This window comes from Akebia trifoliata, chromosome 4, assembly GCF_017979445.1.
Source record: "Akebia trifoliata isolate Shusen 1 chromosome 4, ASM1797944v1, whole genome shotgun sequence".
Classification (NCBI taxonomy): Eukaryota; Viridiplantae; Streptophyta; class Magnoliopsida; order Ranunculales; family Lardizabalaceae; genus Akebia; species Akebia trifoliata.
Window position 1 is genome coordinate 3,729,591 of NC_141378.1, and position 22,072 is coordinate 3,751,662.

The 22,072-nt window shown below is 36.2% G+C and overlaps 2 protein-coding genes and 1 pseudogene across 4 annotated transcripts; 2 read left to right on the forward strand and 1 right to left on the reverse strand.

Annotated features, from left to right (window-relative positions):
* Nucleotides 1-913: 913 nt before the first annotated feature.
* Nucleotides 914-7,416, forward strand: LOC147403041 (26S proteasome regulatory subunit 6A homolog; annotated as a pseudogene). Its single transcript, XR_015177186.1, has 8 exons — nt 914-1,021; nt 3,283-3,474; nt 3,531-3,776; nt 3,968-4,086; nt 4,928-5,015; nt 5,549-5,668; nt 5,752-5,891; nt 6,746-7,416. The product of XR_015177186.1 is annotated as a 26S proteasome regulatory subunit 6A homolog (transcript).
* Nucleotides 7,417-8,492: 1,076 nt separating this feature from the next.
* LOC147403042 (E3 ubiquitin-protein ligase RFI2-like) lies at nt 8,493-12,928 on the forward strand. Its single transcript, XM_086438489.1, has 6 exons — nt 8,493-8,988; nt 9,353-9,522; nt 9,638-9,696; nt 11,657-11,682; nt 11,772-12,162; nt 12,266-12,928. Exons 1-6 carry the CDS (start codon nt 8,832-8,834, stop codon nt 12,783-12,785), a joined length of 1,323 nt encoding a protein of 440 aa, XP_086294615.1. The 5' UTR covers nt 8,493-8,831; the 3' UTR covers nt 12,786-12,928.
* Nucleotides 12,929-13,886: 958 nt separating this feature from the next.
* Nucleotides 13,887-21,311, reverse strand: LOC147403043 (serine/arginine-rich-splicing factor SR34-like). 2 transcript variants are annotated; one of them, XM_086438490.1, is made up of 14 exons: nt 21,194-21,311; nt 20,659-20,750; nt 19,885-19,950; nt 19,536-19,610; nt 19,315-19,426; nt 19,181-19,227; nt 18,996-19,053; nt 16,764-16,813; nt 16,507-16,563; nt 16,054-16,169; nt 15,860-15,964; nt 14,515-14,548; nt 14,306-14,422; nt 13,887-14,157 (listed from the first exon to the last, which is right to left on the reverse strand). In XM_086438490.1, the coding sequence occupies exons 2-14, from the start codon at nt 20,743-20,745 to the stop codon at nt 14,113-14,115; spliced, it is 969 nt and encodes a 322-aa protein (XP_086294616.1). In that variant the 5' UTR covers nt 20,746-20,750; nt 21,194-21,311; the 3' UTR covers nt 13,887-14,112. The 2 variants fall into 2 exon arrangements, with proteins under 2 accessions (XP_086294616.1, XP_086294618.1); XM_086438492.1 differs by lacking the exons at nt 13,887-14,157; nt 14,306-14,422; nt 14,515-14,548 and adding exons at nt 14,783-15,041; nt 15,145-15,199 and having other exon boundaries at nt 21,194-21,310.
* Nucleotides 21,312-22,072: the final 761 nt, after the last annotated feature.

Below are 22,072 nucleotides of genomic sequence, written 5' to 3' on the forward strand. Positions count from 1 at the left end.
AGTGAGTGTGAGAGAGAGATGGGTAAATCCCACTCACACACGAGGCCTCATGGGTTCTAAAAAGGATTAAGATCTATTGGTTCAAAAAAATCTTAGTGCGTCTACATGTGCACATGTGATGCCCCCGCAGGGGAGGAGGGGGGGGTGCAGATCTTAAAATCTAAACTTTTGTTTAATCTTGAATGTTGTAAATATTTATGGTCAAAAGTTTATTAATTTTTTGGAATACTTTAATTGAACACCCCAATCCTAATACTTTGAATGTTACATAATTATTTTGGATTTATTGGTATATTTATGTCTAGACTTTCCAAAACATTGAAATGTGATGAATGGTTTAATCTTGAATGTTGTAATTTTATTGTTATCAATGTTATTTTTGTCAAAAATCAATAAAATTACAATCCTACAATTCCTATAATGAGAGAAGGCAATAAGTGTGAATATTTTAAAGTCACATATAAATCGAGTATTATTTTTAGCTTATTTTTCTCAAAAATCAATAAATTACAATCCTTGTTTTATTAGATTTATAAATAAAAAATAAAAAAAAATCCTCTTATTATGTTATCTTAAATTATATAAAATGAATCATGAAGTTTTAATCAAGATAGGGGCATCTTGTCTAATTTATTCATAATATCTATAGAGCTAACCTAATTAGATTGGGTTTATATAAAATCGACCAGAATGACTCCAACTCGAAAGAGTCAACGAGATGGACAGCTTACTGTAGATTATCGTTCTGAGTGTTTTGGAGACCGAGATGACTCGCTCAGTTTCGCTGTGGCACGAGTTTTAAACTATTCATCACCGTTAACCGCGCCAAAGGTTACGCCCAAATTCCCAGACAAAGATACACAATTCCTCTGAAGAAAGTTTTGCGACACCTCTCTCTCTAATGGCTTCCGTTATGGTGGAAGACAACATTGAAGATGATCAGCTTGCTTCAATGTCGAACGATGACATAGTTAGGGAATGGTTTGATTGTTTACTTCTGTTCATTATGTCAAAGTTGATGGCAATTTCTTGACATTTTCAGATTTTGGATTCGCAAAGGAAAGGGAAGTGTGTTTTATTGAAAACATCGACACGCCAAGTAAGTGAGCCAACATTTTCTTGTTTATATATATATATTCCTCTAGGTGTGTAACTTGTTGGATACAATTTTTAGGAACAGCTATATAACCATTGATTTGTTTTAACATCGAGTGACCTTGCTTGATAGGCAATCAATACCAACAATCTGTTATTGAGAAAATTTTAAGTGTTTGTAATTGTACATAAATGTACTGCAGTGGTTTTTTTGTTTTTGATAAACAGCATTGTATTCATGAATAAAAAACAAATCGGTCGAGATGACCAATCTGGGAGAACCTTACAAGACAAAATTACTCACGAACAGAACAACAAATCCCATCCCACCTAAACACAAAATCTTCAAAAAATAAACCCCTAAGCTCCTTAAAAACTTTGGACCAACAAAAGATAAGACCCAAGATAGACAAAATTGTTTGTGGACGATCTTTCTGCTTCCCCTCGAATATGCGCCTATTCCTTTCCATCCACACCCCCCAACAAATGGCGGAGGGCATAAGGTTCCACAACGTCCTCTTTGTACCATCAAACGCGTGTCCAATTGACGACCAACCTATGAAGATATCCTTAACTGATCTTGGTAAGCATGTTGAAACCCCAAATAACTTAAAAAAATGAGTCCAAATATCATGTGAGAATTTGCAATGAATTAGAAGATGGTCCGATGATTCTCCATTTTCCATACATAACACACAGTAACTCGCCCCACACCAACCACGCCGCATCAACAAATCTGTCGTTTGAATCCTTCCTAGGGCCGCTGTCCACGTGAAGAAAGCAACTTTACTTGGCACTTTTGGGCCCCAAATTGAAGCATGGGGAAAGAATGGAACCTCATTGTTGCTCAATGATTGGTAAAATGAACGAACCGAAAATCTTCCATCCTTACTTGCCGTCCAAATCCTCTCATCTTCTTTTCCCGTACGTATCCCGATACTTGAAACGTCACCGATTAACCTACCAACTTCTTGAAGTTCCCATTCATTAATACCCCTTCGAAAACCAAGATCCCATGCCCAGTCTTCTCCCATAGCTGCATGGACGGATGTGATTGGTTGCCCTTTCTTCGAGGATATGGAGTACAACGTTGGAAATACCTCCATTAGAGGCCGATTACCACACCATGTGTCCTCCCAGAACCTTACTCGACTACCTTGGCCCACTTTGAACTTGATTCTCACTCTGAACAGGGGGATAATCTTCATGATGCCCTTCCACATCCCGCACCCAAATGTACTATAGTGGTTACAACATGCTTTTTGTATTTGAGAGTTGCCAATATTTTTATCCCAAGAATTCGAGACCAACAATATAAATCGTGTTTCATCATTTAGTTCTATAGAAGTATCTTCTTTTAAGTATGCCCCTTCAAATCTTTCCTTGGTACATTAATCCACATTTTCTCAACTTTTATTACATTTTTTAGAGCTTACAACCTGTACAAAATTTCTCCTTTTTACTGTTGTCTTCATTGTTTTTGTCGTGCATGTCTCTTCTCCTAGTTACCATCGGATGTGCTCATTTCTTGCTTTCGCCCCTATTTCCTAGCCATCCATCTATGAATCCCCGCTTCCACTCTCTATGAGTTTTTTATTTGAGGATATATATCAATTTTAGAAACTGAAAATTGCATTGTTTTTATTTTATTTTTTGTCATAAATTCTTCAAATAGCATGTTCATTTTTTTTGTATGAGATTGTTATGCTCAAATGGTCCCAGTTCACGATAGGTAGCTGAATAGATCGATCCCCACAATTTATTGGCCTGTTTTGAACTACTAAAAACTTGATTACTATGATGAGAGGAATGAGGAATCATTCCTTATGTTCACAATACTAAGACTTGGTAGCATTTTCTTGCAAATCTATGCTCAGAGTAGTATTCTATGTACGAGTATAATTGATTTCAATAATGATTTCTTCTCGAGACATTTTCCTCTTGTAGAATAGATGATAATGGGATTTTGGGGGATAAAATGCCAGTCTAATGCCTTTAATGTTTAGGGGATTCAGGGAATCCATAATTCTACATTGTTATAATTGGTATATCCTCCTGTTCATTGTTTATTAAGATATGTGCTAAAATGAGCTTCATCTTCTTCCTCCCGTGCACTCGTGTATGTTATTTTCTTTTAAATTCCTATCATGGGAGTTCGTTATAATACTTATTATTATTTGATTGCAGACAATCTTTCCGTCTGCTGTTGGGCTCATTGATCCTGACAAGCTAAAACCTGGTGATTTGGTTGGAGTAAACAAAGACAGCTACTTGATCTTGGATACTCTTCCTTCTGAATATGACTCACGTGTAAAGGCTATGGAGGTTGATGAAAAGCCAACCGAGGATTACAACGACATTGGGGGGTTGGAGAAGCAGGTCCATTTCTGCTTCTGAACATGGCTTTTAGCTAAACTCCAAGGGGGTTTCATTAGATACTGAATATTTGTTACTTTTCATTGAAACCTGGCATATTAATTTTGCGGGAGATTCAAGAACTTGTTGAGGCCATTGTTCTGCCCATGATGCACAAAGAGATGTCTCAGAAGTTAGGAGTTCACCCACCCAAGGGAGTGCTTTTGTATGGACCTCCTGGGATTGGCAAAACATTAATGGCTCATGCCTGTGCTGCACAGACTAATGTGACTTTTCTGAAGCTAGCAGGTCCACAACTTGTGCAGGTTAGGATTCAAGTTTTGATACAATGAACTTCAGCATTCTTGTCTTTCCCAAGGACATAATATCCATCAAATGAACTTCAATATTTAATATCTTGAACAATTAGCTGAGTGAAGAATTTGCTCTGGAATTTTTTTTTTCTTGATACTTATAGAAATTACATTTTTGACCATCATTATTAGAATGCATTCAGATGTTCATTGGGGATGGAGCAAAGCTGGTTCATGATGCCTTTCAGCTTGCAAAGGAGAAATCTCCCTGCATCATTTTTATAGATGAAATAGATGCAATTGGCACAAAGCGATTTGATAGGTAAACCATGTGACCTTAACCTCTCTTCTTTTTTCTAATGAATAGATATTATTATTATTTATCATTACTATTATAATGAGAGAAGACGGAGTAGACGTGGTTCGATTCCAAAATTTGGATTCCGAAAATGCCCCCACCTTAACATTTAAACTTAATATGATCAAGGTCATTTGGGTAAAAACCAAGAAAATGGCAACCGCACGTCCCTGAATCACGTTGGCTAGTTTTCAAAATTACAAAAATATCCTTTTAATTATGTAATCTTTAAACCATCCTTTAATTAATATTTTAAATTACAAATAAGCCCCCACTTTTATATTTAAGTATCCTATAATGAGGGCCATTTTAGTCAAAAAACCAGAAAATTGCAACCCATGACCCTAGAATCACATTGCTTAGTTTACAAAATTACAAAAATATCCCTTTCTACTATCTAATCTGAAAAAAGCCTTTAACCAATATTTTAAATTACAAATAGACCCTTTTGATTCTTCTAGTAAGTATAAAGAAACAGTAGACATTTGGAATTAACTACTTATCTAATTTTTATTTTTTTTAGTTCCATTCTACCATTTTGCTGAACAAAGATTCCTTAGAACTCACACAATATATGATATCCTGTTGTCAGGATTGGAAACATCTGTAATCCTGCTGGGAATAGAGAGTAAAATATTTTGCAGATAACGCTTTTTTCTGTGTTATGCGTTTAACATTTTGTTTTTTTCGAGAGTTTGGTGGCATCAAATGATGTAAAATTGATTTTTATTTTATTATATTGAACAAACTAATCCCTATTACTTGAAGTGCTTTGCTATATAATTTTCTTTCCATTTTGTTGCAGTGAAGTGAGTGGAGATAGGGAAGTTCAGAGGACAATGTTGGAATTGCTCAATCAGCTTGATGGCTTTAGCAGTGATGACCAGATAAAGGTTAGTATTTTGTAGCTTTCTTGTGCTACATGGAATCTTATTTTATTCTAATTATATTTTAACTTGTGATGCAAATGAACTACGAAAACAGCAATAGAGTAGCTGCTTTAGTTAGATCACCTCTTTTTCTTTTCTTCTTTTCCGGCCGAAATTTCATGAAAAAAGGTATTTGTTTTCCCTCAAATTCGGATGGTATTACTGGCACAATAAGGGTTTCAGTATAGGCACTTTTAGCCGTTGTAATGTTGTGCTCACTGTTTTAATCTTATTAAGGATTTTTTTTTTTTTTGATAAGTTATTAAGGATTTCTTCATTTATTTGAGTTCCTTCTTTTTATGGCATTGAGAACTTTATCATACCTATAAACAGCCCAAAATCTGATTTTGGATCGCGTTTCCATTGTTTTGGTGCCTATTATGTTGATCAGTTGGAGTGCCCATGCACCAGGGATCATCTTTAAATGTCTTAAAGGATCACGATCATTTTAAACTGAAATCTTACTATGACTTGAGCACAATTTTCATCAAGTGCAGGTCATAGCAGCAACAAATCGAGCTGATATGCTGGATCCTGCTCTGGCGCGTTCAGTTTGTTTGTATTGCAAAATTAAATTCCCTCATCCTTCTGAAGAAGCAAGAGCTTGAATCTTGCAGGTGGCTTAACTTGTCAAGAATCCCTTATACAATTATTTTTTCTGTTTTAATGCTATTCTGAGTTCCTTTCGTTGGAACTGCAGATCCACTCGAGAAAAATGAACTTGCACCTGACGTAAATTTTGAAGGGCTGGCTCGTTCAACAGATGATTTCAATGGGGCACAGCTGAAAGCTGTTTGTGTAGAGGCTGGCATGCTGGCTCTACATCGAGACACAACTGAGGTATCTATTGTCCAAATGTTCCACCTGTCTTCCTAATATTGTCAGTAGGCTCGATAATGATGCCTTTGATACCGTAAAAATGTTTAGACGAGTCAGTTTCTTCTTTCAGTTTATAACGTTATGGCTTAGCAAAAAAATGCCATACATTATGTCATAATCTAAGAATCTAACTATAGACATGATATAATATTATGCATATATTTATACATGGCATGCAGTTTTGGGTTGGGTTGCTCGGGACCTCAATCCAAGCCCAACACGAATTTCTGCTGGATTCTGTAAATCCAAGCCTGAACTTGGCCTGAAATAGGAGTTTAGGGTTAAGTTTGAGCCCAAGTTTCACCTCTATGGCTCGACCATTATTATCGCTTATAGCATAGTCATCAATACCGTATTTGTTATCAATAATCCCATCAGCATGGCTGTCGTCTTTGTTATTTATTTTTGTTATTTTTTTGTGGGGAAGTGGTATGTACATCCTAGTCCAAATACGTTTCAGCAGTGACCCCAATGTTATTTTATGATTAAAAAAATTGTTTGATATGGCATTGCTAGAAAGGTGGCATGATTCACTGCATTCTATAGTAATAGTACCTCATTCCCCTCTTCTATTTCCGTCCATGAGAGGTTCTTGGACATAATTAAACGAAATTTGGTATCACCTTCTGCATCTTTTTGATAGTCCAAGAATGATCTGTGACAACATTACTGGTTGGTAGCCCTGCCCACTATGGCATACAGGGATCTTGATCTGAATGACCTCCCATGGGGGCAAGTTTTGACTTTTTTGTTAAGCATTTAAGGTATTATGTTTTAGGGAAAGTAACTTGTGTGGTTATGACATATGATTGCAGGTGATCCATGAAGACTTCAACGAAGGTATCATCCAAGTCCAGACCAAGAAGAAATCCAGCTTGAATTATTACGCTTAGATTTAGTAGTTCGTCTGAACATCCTCCCTCCCCCACCGACTGTCGAGAAATGTGGTGATAGGTCATATTTTGTTTCATGTTGAAAGTTTGTTATAGCACCCAATCTTGTTAATTTGAAGTGGGTAGCCCTTTAAGGATCTACTTGGCTAATCGGTTTTAATCTCTCTTTGAATATTAAAGTAGTTAAGAACCAAATAGGTGTCACCGGTTTGCTTCTATGGCCAGCCAAGATATAAACTTGAATGTTTAAGATGATGGGTTGGTCGTGCGTTCCCTTTTTTAGAGCACAGATATTTGTTCAATTGGTTATTATGTTATCCTCCAGTTCTGGCAAGTACATTTTGACTGGTCTTTGAAATCATATGGTCCCATCCGGATGGGTCCCAAGACTACCAATTTATCTCATCTCCTGCGACAGAGAAGTTAAAAAGAGTGCCATATCCATATCCATCCCACCATTGACGCCCAATGTAGGAATTTTTGTCATCAATTGTACTAATAGATGTTGTTAGAACCATCTAATGTATATTATTCTCATCAACAGCCGTGACATATTGAATGTTAATGGATCAGGTGATCTGGAATCTTGATAATTGTCGTGCAGGGTTTTACTTTTCAATCTATCTTGAATATTGGTGCTCTTGTGACCCTTGATGCATTTACAGCTGGGAAGTGTTTTGGTTTCATTTGTTTGGTGATGTCCAGTATTTGTCCAGATTAGATAAATAGCGTTGCTGCACTGCATTTTCATTTTGGACCACTCTGCCAAAAATAATCAGAAATCTGGCAACTCGAACTGAGCATACTTAGATTTGAATTTGGCCAACACTTTGGAATTGATAATCATTTGTTCCTTTGGCCGTCTTCTCGATCTATTGGAAGATAGGTACGAGAATAGTTTCTTTGCATCCGAGATTTTTAATCCATGCAAATCAACAGCTTAGCCATTATGAGAGTTGAAACAGATAAGCATCTCACCCCCATGAAAAATTAGCACATTCATTCCGTCTAATAAAATTATACAATTGTTATTAGTATAATTTTTGGCATATGGTCATGTTTTATTTGGTTGGTACCCATGGGATGAGTGCGATATCGAAGTATTATAGTGTCGAAGAAGGGTAGGTATTTCTTCTTTCGTGATTTAATAAAATTTATAATTATCAAAAAGAAAAAAGGGGTAGATATACCAATTGATGATTTATCCCATTAAACATCAAGTAAACTTGATCATGAAACATAACCAAAACCTCTCCATTTAACAATAAGTTTTTTTTTATTAATTCATCAATTTGAGGATTCAATTTTCAATTGATTGATCCTCTATTGCCATACTAACTTTTGCTAACGCCACCCCAATTAGTATTGTAAATCACTAAAGGATAGCACAGATCTTGGAGTGGCATTAGGGAAGGTTGGTGTGGCAATAGAAACTCTCTTTTAATTATTATTTTTTTACATTTGTAATTTTGTGACCATATTTCGGAGCACAATAATCTATCGACTAAACTATATTGCTAAATTTACGGCTGAGATGGAAATTAATTCAGGACCTTAGGATCAACTTTTCTAGAGATTCGTCTTCTTAAGATCTCTACGAATGTCGTGGACGTTTTTGTTTCCAACGCAGTTTGACGCTATGATTATGAAATTGTAGACGATGACCAATCTGAATTATGAGGCCAATGAATTTTGTTTCGACATGAAACCTCGGACCACGTAATTAATGCCCAAATGTGACGGGTCGAACAGCGAAGGATAAGGGAGAGAAAGAGAAGAGAGAGAGAGAGAATCAGATTCTTCCCTTGCGAAGAAACTGATTTCTGTCTCTCATTTCTCTGCGATTCCGCGAAACCTTCGATCCATTTCTAGGGTTTCTTCGATTTACTGATAGTATTTCTCCTGAAAATGCTACTGCAAACGAAAGTAAAGATTTCTAAAAGATTCAATTGGATCATGGGGAGACTTGTCTGAAATTTTTGCTCAATTTGAGGTTTCAGTTGGAATTATGGACTCAAAAGATACCGATCTTCTGGATGAAGGGAGTGATGGATGGATTTTGTTTGGTACATCATCGGTTTCATGTTCGATTTGCCTTGAAACTGTGGCGGATAATAGAGACAGATCGTGGGCGAAGCTTCAATGTGGACACGAATTTCATCTCGGTGGGTGAAAATCGTTTCTTTTCTTTTTTGTCTTAATTTGAAATTTTATGTTTTTTTTTTTTTCAACTGAAATGGTTGAATTAAGGTTTGTTCATGCGAGTTGAAGCAAGATTGCATTTTCTTACCCAAAAAGCGTGGATTTTTATCAAGAAATTGAACTTCTTACAAAGTTGTAGATTGTTAAACTTATGGTTTATATTTTGGGTAGTTATTTTGATGATTGGAGGTGATGGTTAGACTCAAATTCCATTTCTCATTATGCTTCGTGCACCTTGTTAGAGGAATTTATTATATTATTTTGATCCTAGCTTCGATATCGTGGTATGTTGTGTTTCTCGTTATTTTCTGTGATGGTATACATCAGACTGCATTGGTTCAGCGTTCAATGCAAAGGGAATTATGCAGTGCCCGAATTGTCGAAAGATTGAGAAAGGTCAATGGCTTTATGCAAATGGTTGTCGATCATTTCCTGAGTTTAGTATGGATGACTGGACACATGATGAGGATGTTCGTGATCTAAGCTACTCTGTCTTGGTAAAAAAAAAGAGAGTTTACACTGATAGACTTCATTATGATCTGGAAATAATTTGGCCACCACCTTTTACCACATCTCTAATTTCATTTTATTGGTTTTTAATGCATTTTGTAGCAATTTGGAGTTCGTTGGTGTCTATTCAATGGATTGACTCGGGTTCGTTCATCATTTGAGTAAGTACGACCTTCCAATTATGACCTTCTATTTGAGTTCTTGTCACCTCTTTATTTTTTGAGCTTAAACTTGGTTTAGTATTTTTCCTTGAATTTGACCCCTTTTATTTTTTTAAAGCTTCATCCCATCCAAGCCTCAACTAATTCCCCGGCAGTCATCTATGTGCATCTAAGTGCTAAAGCATTTCTTAGGCCTAGTTAGCAATTCAATATAATGTGTGTTCTACACAAATAGTTTTTTTTAAGTCTAAATAGATCCAATGGTTTATGTTCAAAACAAGTTTTCTCTTTTATTCACGTTTTGAATCCTTACTAATCTCATTTTCAGTAAGCTTTGCCTGAGCCATCCCTATCGCCAAAAGCTATTTTACTACGTTGTCCCTACGCTGCCACTATGATCCAATGGTCTTCATTGCACACATCTAGACCATCCTTTTTTATTGCATATTGGAGCTACTCCTTGGCAGTGAAAAAAGTTCTGAAGATGTACACTTCAATGGAATACATAGCTCCAAAATGACTGAAATGGTGAAATTATATTCGCATGGCTGACCCTAAATAGGTTGGATAAGGTTCTGATGATGATGGAACTTATACTTGTTACTGCTTTCTTGTGTCTTTATTTGCTTAGGACTTCTTTCCCAACATACCAACCAAAACTCAATAATATGTTTTCTGGATTGCTATCCATGTGGAGGTACTTCCTCCCCCTTTTTCAACTTGAGAAACATTTTCCTTACTAACTTAGTAAAGATATTAAGCCTTACTAAGGATCATTTTGCTCAAATAGATTACCACATTGGCAATCCACCTGATAGCCCTCTAGTTTTCATGGAAAAACTCAGATCCAAAAAATAAATTTCAAAAAACAATTTCCTTTAGGCTTGATCCAGGGTTTTGAAAATGGACGGCTATTGAACTTCCGCATATCTCCCAAATTTAAAATAAAAATACAATGGTGAAAAATAATTTTTTTTTGGATTTTTTTTTCAAAATTCATAGAATTGTGTTCTCTACAACCCCCAAAGCATTGGATAATGGTTTTGTTTGCCACAAGTTGCGCCCAAGGACCCTTTAGTGGGGGAAATCCTTACTTAGTAAGGCTAGTTGGACTCTTTTTTAACTTCTCTATCAACTGTTGGAGAGGATAACCTTGACAAGTATCCTCCTGGCATGAAGCCAAATTTGTTGTGGTTTTTGCTCAATTGACATTCAAATTCATTGTACTTCACTGAATCTTTCAGTGCTGGTTTCTGTGTACCTTCTAAATAAGGATTTTTCCGCAGATCAATCGAGGAAGTAGACATTCAAGAAATTCTGTACTCTGCGTGCCTCTTTTAGTCCACTGTGATCTCATTGATACTTTCGATCACCAGTATCCTCTATTATTATGACACATTGTTAGTCTGTCTAAGAGCTGGAATGCTCATGATATATTGTTGTAGTGTGTCTCAGCTACCTCAATCTTTGTTTGTGCATTTAGAACAAATCCTTTATGTGGAGGTTTTCATTTGGTTGAACACAAGATGGAGAGAAAATACTAGTGGGATTCTTAAAATAACATCCAATCGAAACTGTAAATAATTGTGTCTAAACCTTGTCCAATTAACTTGCAAGCTCTACCCCCTTCAAATTGAATTGCTATATATATTTTTTTGGATGAGGGAATTCAATTATTGCTTTAGATTATCACACCATCACAGTTCACAACAAACTAGTCAGGGCATGATGACATTTGACACTAATTCTCAGAGGTCCACCCAAGCATGCCGTGAATATCCTTCTCCTAATTCCCTATACATAGCTGTCAGGTATAGCCTAAAAAATCCATATCTCAATTTTAAATATCTAGATCAAGGCACCTATCCTTCAGCCAAGGCAAATCGAGTAAACATTTTTTGTATTGTAAAGTTTTATCACTACTTGCTGTTCTAATATTGTGATGTCCTAAATCTTGCAGGGAAGGGGAATTGCCATCAACTGCATGTAAGTTCATCTTTTCCCAAGCTTTTGGTTTTCAATTTAAAGCAATATACATGTATATATATGTATGTAATAAAATTTCATTAATGCAGATCACGATATATTGGGACACCATGCTATCTTCCAGGAACATACAGCTGCTTCATCAACTGCTCATTCATGCCCGTATGTTGCCTACTTCCACCCACTTCAACCCTTATCATCGAACTCCAACGAGGGAATTGCTGATAGACATAGCTTCAATCATCATTGGGACGGCCTTTCTGGACACGGTGACATCTCCAATGCCCATACTTTTACTGCTGTGGATCTCCATTATCATACATGGGATCACCTGCCACCTCCTTTCTCTCCAACTAGTAGCCGTATCAATGGTGTTGATCCAGCTTCAGTTACATCTGCAACAGTAATATCTACTAGGGTTGATTCAAATGGTATACGGACACCAGGATCACTTTTGCAACCACTTCTTCTTGGTCATAGGTAAGTGTTGATGATCCAAGATATCTAGTACTTTGCCTAGTAACATTGCGTTTTTCACTTGTTTCTAAAAGTACTAATTTTGCATGTATCACCATATTTACAGGCCAGGTCCTAGAGCCAGGGCCTTGGTTGAATCCCCTATTTTTCCAACTTATCCAGGCAACAACTCTCGGGTTCATGACCGGGTCCAAGGTCACAGTGCATACCATCAACGGCAGCAACCCAGTTCACATGGTGCGGGGTCACCCATATTTTCTAATTTCTGGAGATCTAGTGGTCCAAGGGTTCCTCTGGGATCAGCACCTTCATTGTCCAGTAGCACCCATAGTGGCTTTTATGTATTTCCTTCTTCAGGATCATCTGATAGGAACCTCCAAGAAGCAGATAATTCCCATTCGTATGCATGGGAACAAGATTGCTTCGCTCCGTTCCCATTGATGCCAGTAGACAGAGAATTGAGTTGGTTGGGTCCATTTCGTTGGGCGGACGGTGGATCAGATGCCAGCAGGGCAAATAGCTATTTGCATAGGCACAGGTCCAAGAGGACATCGTCACAAAGACACTCGGAGAATTCATCCTACTACCCATTTCATCCTTCTGGTCAGATGTATCCTTTCATGTGAAGCTCAAAAGTTGAGTGACTTAAAGCATACCCTTATATCAGAAATGATTATACTTTTTGAGTCTGTAAATTCCAAGGGACTTCATGTCATATGGCCCCCAAAAGCTGAAAATGATACTTTGGAAATGTTATGATTTTGGGTTCCTCCAATCTCTTTAGAGGATCTAAAATAAGATTTCTAGTAGAATGGGGAAAAGCAGTTTTTTATATATTTTAAAGAAAGTTGAGAGTAGTAGTAGACAGCGGTCTTGAACCCAGATCATGGTATCAACACTGATATTTTAACCAAATTAGCAAAGCTGGAACCTGTCCTGTTGCATGATGTGGATACTTGAAGAACCCAACCCTCCTAGGTTTCACAGTGCAAAAATCAACCTGATTGGATTTAAGTATTAGCATTCTTGGTCGAGCAACGGTTCCAACACTAGGAAGAGTGCCATATAGCAATATGGAATGTGGGGTATAGGTTCAAGAGGACCTTGTCTGTCCCAAAAATTATAAGGTAGAGGCATTCCCCCATTTTTAATAACTATAATGTGATACAGTGACAAGAAAGTTTATTATATGTTCAATACTTCTCCCATTATTTAATCTATGGTTGATAATACCGATGTATATTCCACATCAACTAATAAAATAAAATCATTGTTTGTCTTAATACCTGCCCTATATTACCAGGGCACGACCACTGACCCAATAGTGGTTTTCTACCCATTAATCAACCTAAAGAATATAAAGGTATGTTTCATTATACGATAACTTACTTACCCCTCCCCACCCAAAACCCATTCTTTATTCAACATGGAAGATAAACTAAAGATGATGACGCTAAGGTCCTTTTTGGCCTGTAATATTCATCAAGTGGTATGATCTAATGTAAGTTCAGAAAGGATGACCCAGACATTTAAAAGAGCTCATTAATTTTCCAAGTATTTTCAGATCCATTATGCACCATTGGCACTCTTCCTGGACCAATTGTTTAGTCAAGTCTGGCATTACCACAAAAACAGCATAATCTACTAGAGAGCAAACTCTGGCTATATGCCAGTTGCTTCAGGTACACATCCGAACCTAATAACTTTCTTAATTGCGAAGGGCACAGTTGACACTCAATTCCTGTCCTTACCACAAATGAGAACTGTAAATCTTAACTGGAGATATTTAGGCAACACCTCAGTTTAATTTCAACAGAATTTCAAATCAATTTAATAAAAGGACATCAAAGTTTTTAAAGAAAACAAAATAAAGGACATCAAAGTTCTCTGTCTTCGTTAAAGGTACTGTTAACCAAAAACCATTTAATAGGCAAGGTTAAAACCTCATATTCATTAACGGCCTCTGGAATCAACAGATTGACTACGATCAGATCTCACCTGCCAGTCAAACATACAGTTATCAAACTATTTATAATTAAAAAAAAAACACACACACACACACACACAATTTGATCCATTTGAAAAATGGAGTTGGGTGCTTAGACAAAAAAGAAATGTTATCCATAAAAAGGGATTAATCTTTTACAGCAGGTGAATGAGACCGAGACAAGCTTCTGCTTCGGCTCTTGCTCTTGCTCTTGGCATTGCCACGGCTGGGGCTCCTCCTCTTTGGGCTTCTACTCACACGTTTCAGGCGAGGAGGCTGCACAATGCTTAATTTAGTAAAGAAAAAGACTGAGGTAAGAAGTGGCAGCATGCCTACAAAGTCTTCTTCATTCATGTGATTTCACTTACAGAGGGTAAAGGAGATTTGGACCTTGATCGGGATCTGCAAAATTTCCAGAAACAAGCCAATTCAATATCTACAAGGTTCCCTTAACACCTTTGATCCAAAAGCCTCGACGCCTCTTCCACGTCAAAGTTACCAAATTCCAAAAGGAAAGAAAGAAAACCCATAAAACTTTAGAATCATTTAGCAAGGGTAGGCATATATTCAATCTATAACAAAATTCCCATGTAAGAAGGTTCCCAAATGACCTAATAAAGGGCAGATAAGAACCTCAATAGAAACAAAAATAAAATAAAATATTAAGATATTAAAGGACAGGAAATGGACTTCTTTCCTTTGTACCACCAAAATCCACAGAATCGTGACTGCAACTCCTATTAGCGAATCCACATTGGATGAGAATGGTTTTGAATTTATTTCAACTGCTGATTGGTGGTGAGTCCCAAAATCACTCAGTTCACAGCAATCCAGCTTTAAAATCGCAACCCATCATCTTCTCCATCCCACTTTAAGTCCAACGAACGAGCATGTGCTATGCAATATGTTTGAGGATTAATACACCATTAAGGTTTCCAAAGCTGCCCATCTATTAAACATAATACCTCCACAACCAAAAGAGTTGCAGGAATTTGTACCATATTCCATCAAGTTCCTAATTTGAAATCCCCAAATCGCCGCATAAATCCATATCTAGAAAACAAACAAGGGAACCTTCATAAACATGGGATAGTGACTGGAACCCGGTATGCTCTTTCTCAACTACTCCCCACCCATTTTTGGAATTAAAAAAACAAAACAAATTATGAAGTGGGATAGTGCTCGGAGCATAACAAGGAGAAAACATGGGCATCATTGAATATCATAGGTCCTGCTCAAGTATAAATCCCATGTCATTTGACACATAAAGTTACTGAGGACTAGTAACTAACCAACTTTTCTTCTCTTAACAATTATGAACAATTCCAAATACAACCATACTTTTTATACTTCACTGGAAATATAGGAAACAAATTTTGCCACAAAAATATAGCACACCCAATCCAGCCATTTGTAGCAAAGATTTATAATTAACTGGTCCGGATAAATTGATTATTTAAAACCCCATCCAAGGAGCAGATTAGGAACACCCGATCATACAACGAAGGGCAGGGTCAAATTTTTGCAGTGTGCTAAAAAAATTTCCGCAGAGGGAATAAATATATTCATAAACAAAAATAACCTGAACAATTAAATGAGACCATGAGAAATTCAAGCAAATCCATACTTTTAACATTTAGAAAACACAAGCATGATATGTATATGAAAAAACCCCAAACAAATCCAACTGTGGCTAGAAAAAGAATTCCATACCTCGACAAGGAGCGGGGCTTTGACCCTGAACGTGAGCGTGATGAAACAGATTTGGATCTCGACCTAGACAAAGGGCGCCGAGAAGATTTCGCCTTTGGAGACTTGCTACAGAACACCTCGTAACCGGTTAAAAATAGCTAACTACCATTCAAACAACATTGCAAACTTCGTATGCCTGAACAACAAAAGCAAACCTCTGGCTCCTGCTTCGACTACGGCTGCGGCTACGGCTAGGGCTTCTACTTTTTGAGTAGGATCGACTACGACTTCGGCTCCTAGATAAGCTTCGCTTTGAATCATACTCCTTCACCTATAGCAGGCAAATGGGATGAAGATATAGTTGCATGAAAAAGAAAGAAAGAAATCAAGATTTTTTTTTTTTTTGATCTTTAAAGATGAATTTATTGATAGAAAAGGAGAAACGAGGGGGGTCAAGGCGACCAACCCAAAACAAAGAAAAGCGACAAAAACCAAGCACAAACAAAAACAAAAAATAATTACGACAAAGAACAAATTCTATCCCATCTCGCAACAAAATTCTCAAAGAAAACCCCCTTAAATTCCTCATAAAGATTGGTCCAAGAAAAAAGAAGTTCCAAGATCAATAAAACCACTCAAGATTCACTACTGTAAATAACAGATTATACCCGTATATATGACCGAGAAAATGCATTCCGAAACTCAGAGTCATCAAGCTTCCTTACCTGCAGAGAAGAAACAGGAAGAAAAATCATTCACAGAATTATCTGATACTTCTTTTTTTTTTTTTTTTTTTGGGGGGGGGGGGGGGTGGGGGGGGAGTGTTAGATATCTGATACTTCTTGTTATAAGGAAATCATTATGAGAAACACACAACAATCATCCAACCTGATGATAAAAATAGCTAAACAGATTATCAACTTACAGCATATTTCATGTCATCGTAGTTGGTATAATCCACAATCCCTGTGGTGCCTATAAGACAACCATATGACAAATTTAAGAACCAAAACAAACTGCACAGAAAATGAAACCCAGAATAGTGTTTTGACTCCATGTCTAATGCAGCTCAGCTGCCAAGGACATAGCTCATAACTGTTTGCCACACATTGTTTAAACCAGCAGTTTAGGAAGAAAAACTAAAGCAAAGGAGATAGTGTATAGTTCATCATAAACAAACAAAACAACTGGGCCAGTGCAGATGAACAAATATTCTCGTGGAACAGTTGAATCATATTTGATGTAAGTTGTATGATAGCCTGGCCAAACAGTTGAATTAAGAAACATTTTCACTAAACTGACACTGGATAACAAATGGCAACGGAAGTTCTTTGGTTTAAAAAATAAATAAAAAAATATTCTGCAAAACGTAAATATTAAAGATGAATTAAGACTAAAAAGAGAATTACCTTAACACAGACAAAAAAAACTTAAAATTAGAAAAAATGTTATCGACTAAATGCCTTAACTAGGTTTGCTAAGGACAACAAGTAGTGTGCTCCACAGCAGTGCATGCTTACCTATAATAAAACCATTGATAATTGCTGTTTTACATGAGCATGAAAATGAAAATTTAGAAAAGGAGTGAAAGTCAAGTTTTCCATTTCATTCTACAAAGTCACTTTGGTAGTGTAATCCTTTGTGAACTAGGAGAAGGTAGGTTACATGAGCTAGACCTTGAGGACTATTTTGAAAAATATTAAAAGGAGAGATGGAAAAAAAATACCAGAAAAAATCAGCATCCCTAAACATGCATGCATGAAACCAAATATTAAAAGACTAATCAATCACTGGAACCTTAGACATATAAATACAAATAAGGTTAAGAATGTCATATAAAACAATACATAACAGTATTGTTGGGAAAATAATCTTTCCAGCAACATTTAGAAGTTGATAAACAAAGATTTTTGCCTAGTTTAATGTTAAATATTCGATGATATGATTGTGATGCTTCACATCTGTTACTCTTTTTTAGTACAATATGAAATTTTGTATTTAATGAGTGAAATATTAATCAATCCTAACCAATACGCCTTTTTCTATGTTAGATTGAATTCTTTATTCTACAGCAAGACTGACTGTGCTTTACGGAGCTGAATGTTGAGAAATTGAGAAGCAACGTATTCACAGATTGAGCATAGTAGAGATGTATGAGTGGAAAACCTAAAAAAGAAAAAAATAGAAACAAACGCATTCATTAAAATATAAAAAGAGTCCTCATAGATGATAAACTATGGGAAAGTTGACTAAATGGTTCATTAAATGCCACAGAGGCCTATTACAAATCCAGCTAGAAGGAATATGCAAGTAAAGTTTCTAACAGGGAGAGGAAGACAAAAAGGAATACGGATTGATGTAGTGAAAGCATACAGATTGATGTAGTGAAAGCATACAAGAACACACTAGATTTAGAAATATACATGGCTTTAGACAATTCAATGAAGGGACAAGACTTGTTCAATAGAGGCATTGATGATGACAATTGGTTCTTTGCGCTTTGAAATACATGGTCCTAAATAGAGTAGAATGGTATAAAAATATTTGTTGATTCAACCCAAATGGTCAAAATAAAACCATGGCAATGGCAACGACAATGATTAGATTTCAGAAACCAGTGTTACCTTGGCACTTTCAATTTCTAGTATTTTTTGCTGGCATGCCAACGTGTTGTGAAAATGCATGGCATGACATGATACTTCCAGTCACTTCCCACACATATGGTAGACCCAGTTTTCCTTTAAAAAAAATCTAATTTAAATTAACATTGTGTGGATCATGTATTCCAGTAACTAGGGAAACCATCAACCTCAAGGTTTCCTTTATGTATTTTTTTTAATTATCCTTTATGTATAACAAATTACTAAATTACTACCTAAAATATTTGTAGTACTACAAATTAATATTGGTACAGCTGCGCCACTGTGTTAGAATTTTGGAGGTGTGTGAGGTACCTCTGGGCAACTTGACACTTAAAACTCGTGCCAAGTATCGAAGTAACATTGAAAGAAGCTATCCAATCCAATTCTTAAGCACCACTATCCCATAACAAACAACGTAAAATACCAAAAAGTCATGAAAAATACGTATGCATATTGGTTTATCTTACAAATCAAAGATGCTTAAAATTCTAAAATTGAAGGCGAATGCAACTCACCACCACCATCACGAAACACTTGAGAGAAACAAACATCCCCAGCTCGACGCATGTGATCCTAATCATGAAATACTCGTGATTCACGTTTCAAAAAAAAAAAATTTAAAAATTAAAATGAACAAATTCATCGACAAGAGGGAGATTTGCTAAAAAAATTAACAGTTGAAAAGGTTTATCAAGCTTACCTTCAAGTCTTGCCAAGAAGCGGAAGAAGGTAATCCACTAACCAACACTGTATAGGAAACAAATAATGGTTGTTAGTCATACCATGTAGCCTCAATGTAAAAGACAAGTGACCATAATGGATGAGACAACACACCACGATATTCGGAATGCCTGGAGACTCCACCACGACCGCCCCCACCACCACTGTAACTACTACGACGTTCTGTTGAAGACAATTGTCCTCGTCCACCATGTGCAAGTTCAACCTAAGAAGACATGGAAAAAAGGAATATGACTAAAGAGCTGCTGGAATATCAGAAGTTTTAACGGATAGAATAGCAATAATAACATCAACACCCAACAACAATGACTAACCCGTAGCCGATGCCCATCGAAGTTATAACCATCACGGCCACGAATAGCATCTTCAGCATCATGAGCATCTTCAAACTAAAATGCACAACATTAAAATAAAATAAAAAAGATAAATAAAGTAGTAATTCATGGAGAACATAACCAATAATTTCAAAAGCAAAGGAGGAATATGGCTAAAGGCCCATCTTAGAGAGAGCTTTGGCTAATGAAACACTTTGGATCACACCTAAGCATTTAGAAACACTGAACGTAACCATGCATGTAATGGACAGAAAGAAGAGCATAATTTTCATACTATTGTTTGATGATCCTTCTGAGGGTTTTCAATGCTTTAAGAAGATCACGTTACCTCAACAAAGGCATAACCAGGGGGTCTTGGCGGAATCTTCAGATCAATATCGACAATTGGCCCATACTGCAATGTAGAAGCCAATGAGAAAACAAAATGTATTTAACAAATAAAGCAACAGCTTAGACTTCTTCAATCTCATCTATTAACCTTCACTCTTGCCTACTGAAACATGTCATTTTGGATAGAGTACCCATGCCAAACATGTATCAGGTGCTTATAGTTTTAAATCACCATGTCACACTAAATAAACTAGAGGGTGGCATGTGCAAACGAACATGTACCAAATGGGCTTATTTGTAATTTAAAACATTGATTAAAGGATTTTTTAATACTAAACAGTAAAAATGATTTATTTTTAATTTTTTTAAAAGTAACCAATGTGATTATTGGGTCGTGAGCTGCAATTTTCTTGCTTTTGACTAAAACGACCCTGCTCCTACTGAGTTTAAATGTAAAGGTGGGGGTATTTGTGGGATAAATGTTTTTGGTGTAGAACCACTTCTACTCCGCCTTCTCTCATTACAATAGTAATGATTTCACTGTTGCCATTTACACTGATTCAAATACTAAAATTTTGGCATAAAGTGAAACATAGCCATGCCCATGCATCACCCATAATCAAATCCGGGATTTTTAATTTGAAAATGTTTCTAAGTAACAAACCCAACTAAAACAGTATCTAATTTCAATAATGAGGTGAAATATAATGCACAGAACATAAGCTAGAAACAGATTTAGCAATAATTGGGATAAAAAATAAATAGAAAAAACCTTGTAAAACAGATCTTCGACTTCTCTCTCGCGAATGTCACCAGGGAGATTTCCCACATAGAGAGTTCGGCTTGCGCGGCTACTCATAGTTCCTGAGAACACATGAAAAATAAATAATAACATATAAACACAATATTATTAGGATAAAAACATACGCAATAAGTAAAAATGAAAACCCTAACTTTCTCATAATTAACCTTTTTTTTAAATAAAATTTGTTTAGCATTCTTAATAAAAATTGCATTTTCTTTCGACTTATTTTGTAATTTTTTATGCTATTCTTCACATTTACATCACTGAGAAAAAATCATCAAAAATTTTGTTAAAAAACCCAAAGAGATGCAATAAATGATAAAATAATTATAAATATAAAAAATAAAAATCAATCTTGAAACCTTTGTTTTGAGATTATGAAATGGGAAAAATAATTAAAACTGGAAGAAACTATAGAACAAATTTTAACAAATCAAAAACCAGGATTTAGATTGTCAAAAAAAAAAAAAAGGTTTCTAGGGTTTGAAACTCAGGGGCTTACCAAGTACCGATGAGGGATACAGAAACGGCGAAAGAGGGAGTTGAGATTTAGGGCTTTGTCGGCTTCAGAAATAGTATTTATATGAAACGGGGTGGGACTGATGTTATGATCTCGAGGTATATCTTACGGTAAGAGGCCGGTCTAATTAAATGTGGGTTTTGAGGCCAGGTCCTAATTGACTGGATGTACAGGGCCCTTGAGCCAAGTCCTGCCCAATAAATGAACCAGATTTGGGCCTGACCTTGATTGAATATGTGGGCCCTTTAATTTTTCTCCAATTGCGAGAAAATCATTAAGAAGTGGTTGATCTATAACCAATACATTAGTAATTGAGCAAATAATATTTCAAATTAGACCCTTATGGGATTGGGTTTCTTTAGAAATGACTAGACAGAATGGAATCGAAAAACATGATTTATTTAGTTGATCTCAAATATTTAGATTTGGATTATATATGACTTTCTGGATGATGATTTGACTGAATTTTTCTATCTGATTTCAAATCATTGATCCATACCATAATTATTGGTCTCGAGATACGAGTAGAGGTTCTCACAAGTTCTCTATCTGCTAGAGGCCAAGGAACCCAATGAGGCTATGGTAATGTCTTTAATGAGTTACGGGACTTCACTCCTTTATTTATAGGAGACTTTGTCTCTCCTACATGAACAAATTTGGGCCTCAAGAGTGATTTTACCTCAATGATGATTTTTAGCAAAAGTAGGGATTCAGAACGGTGTCCCATACCTAACCAAGGTCAGGTGACACCCCATTTTATGTTACATGTATCTTAGGGTGGGTCTGATCCTGATATATCTAAGTCCGTCTGTTGGGATAGTCTGTTTTATTGGATAGAATAATAGCCTTTTAGCGGAACTG

Excerpts from the sequence above, each read along its gene's own strand:
- LOC147403042 (XM_086438489.1), top strand. The coding sequence starts at position 8,832 with ATGGACTCAAAAGATACCGATCTTCTGGATGAAGGGAGTGATGGATGG. Across the intron at positions 9,697-11,656 it reads CGGGTTCGTTCATCATTTGA|GGAAGGGGAATTGCCATCAA; the intron begins GTAAGTACGACC and ends TAAATCTTGCAG. Across the intron at positions 12,163-12,265 it reads CCACTTCTTCTTGGTCATAG|GCCAGGTCCTAGAGCCAGGG; the intron begins GTAAGTGTTGAT and ends CCATATTTACAG.
- LOC147403043 (XM_086438490.1), bottom strand. The coding sequence starts at position 20,745 with ATGAGTAGCCGCGCAAGCCGAACTCTCTATGTGGGAAATCTCCCTGGT. Across the intron at positions 19,611-19,884 it reads CTGGTTATGCCTTTGTTGAG|TTTGAAGATGCTCATGATGC; the intron begins GTAACGTGATCT and ends TGTGCATTTTAG. Across the intron at positions 19,427-19,535 it reads TCGATGGGCATCGGCTACGG|GTTGAACTTGCACATGGTGG; the intron begins GTTAGTCATTGT and ends ATGTCTTCTTAG.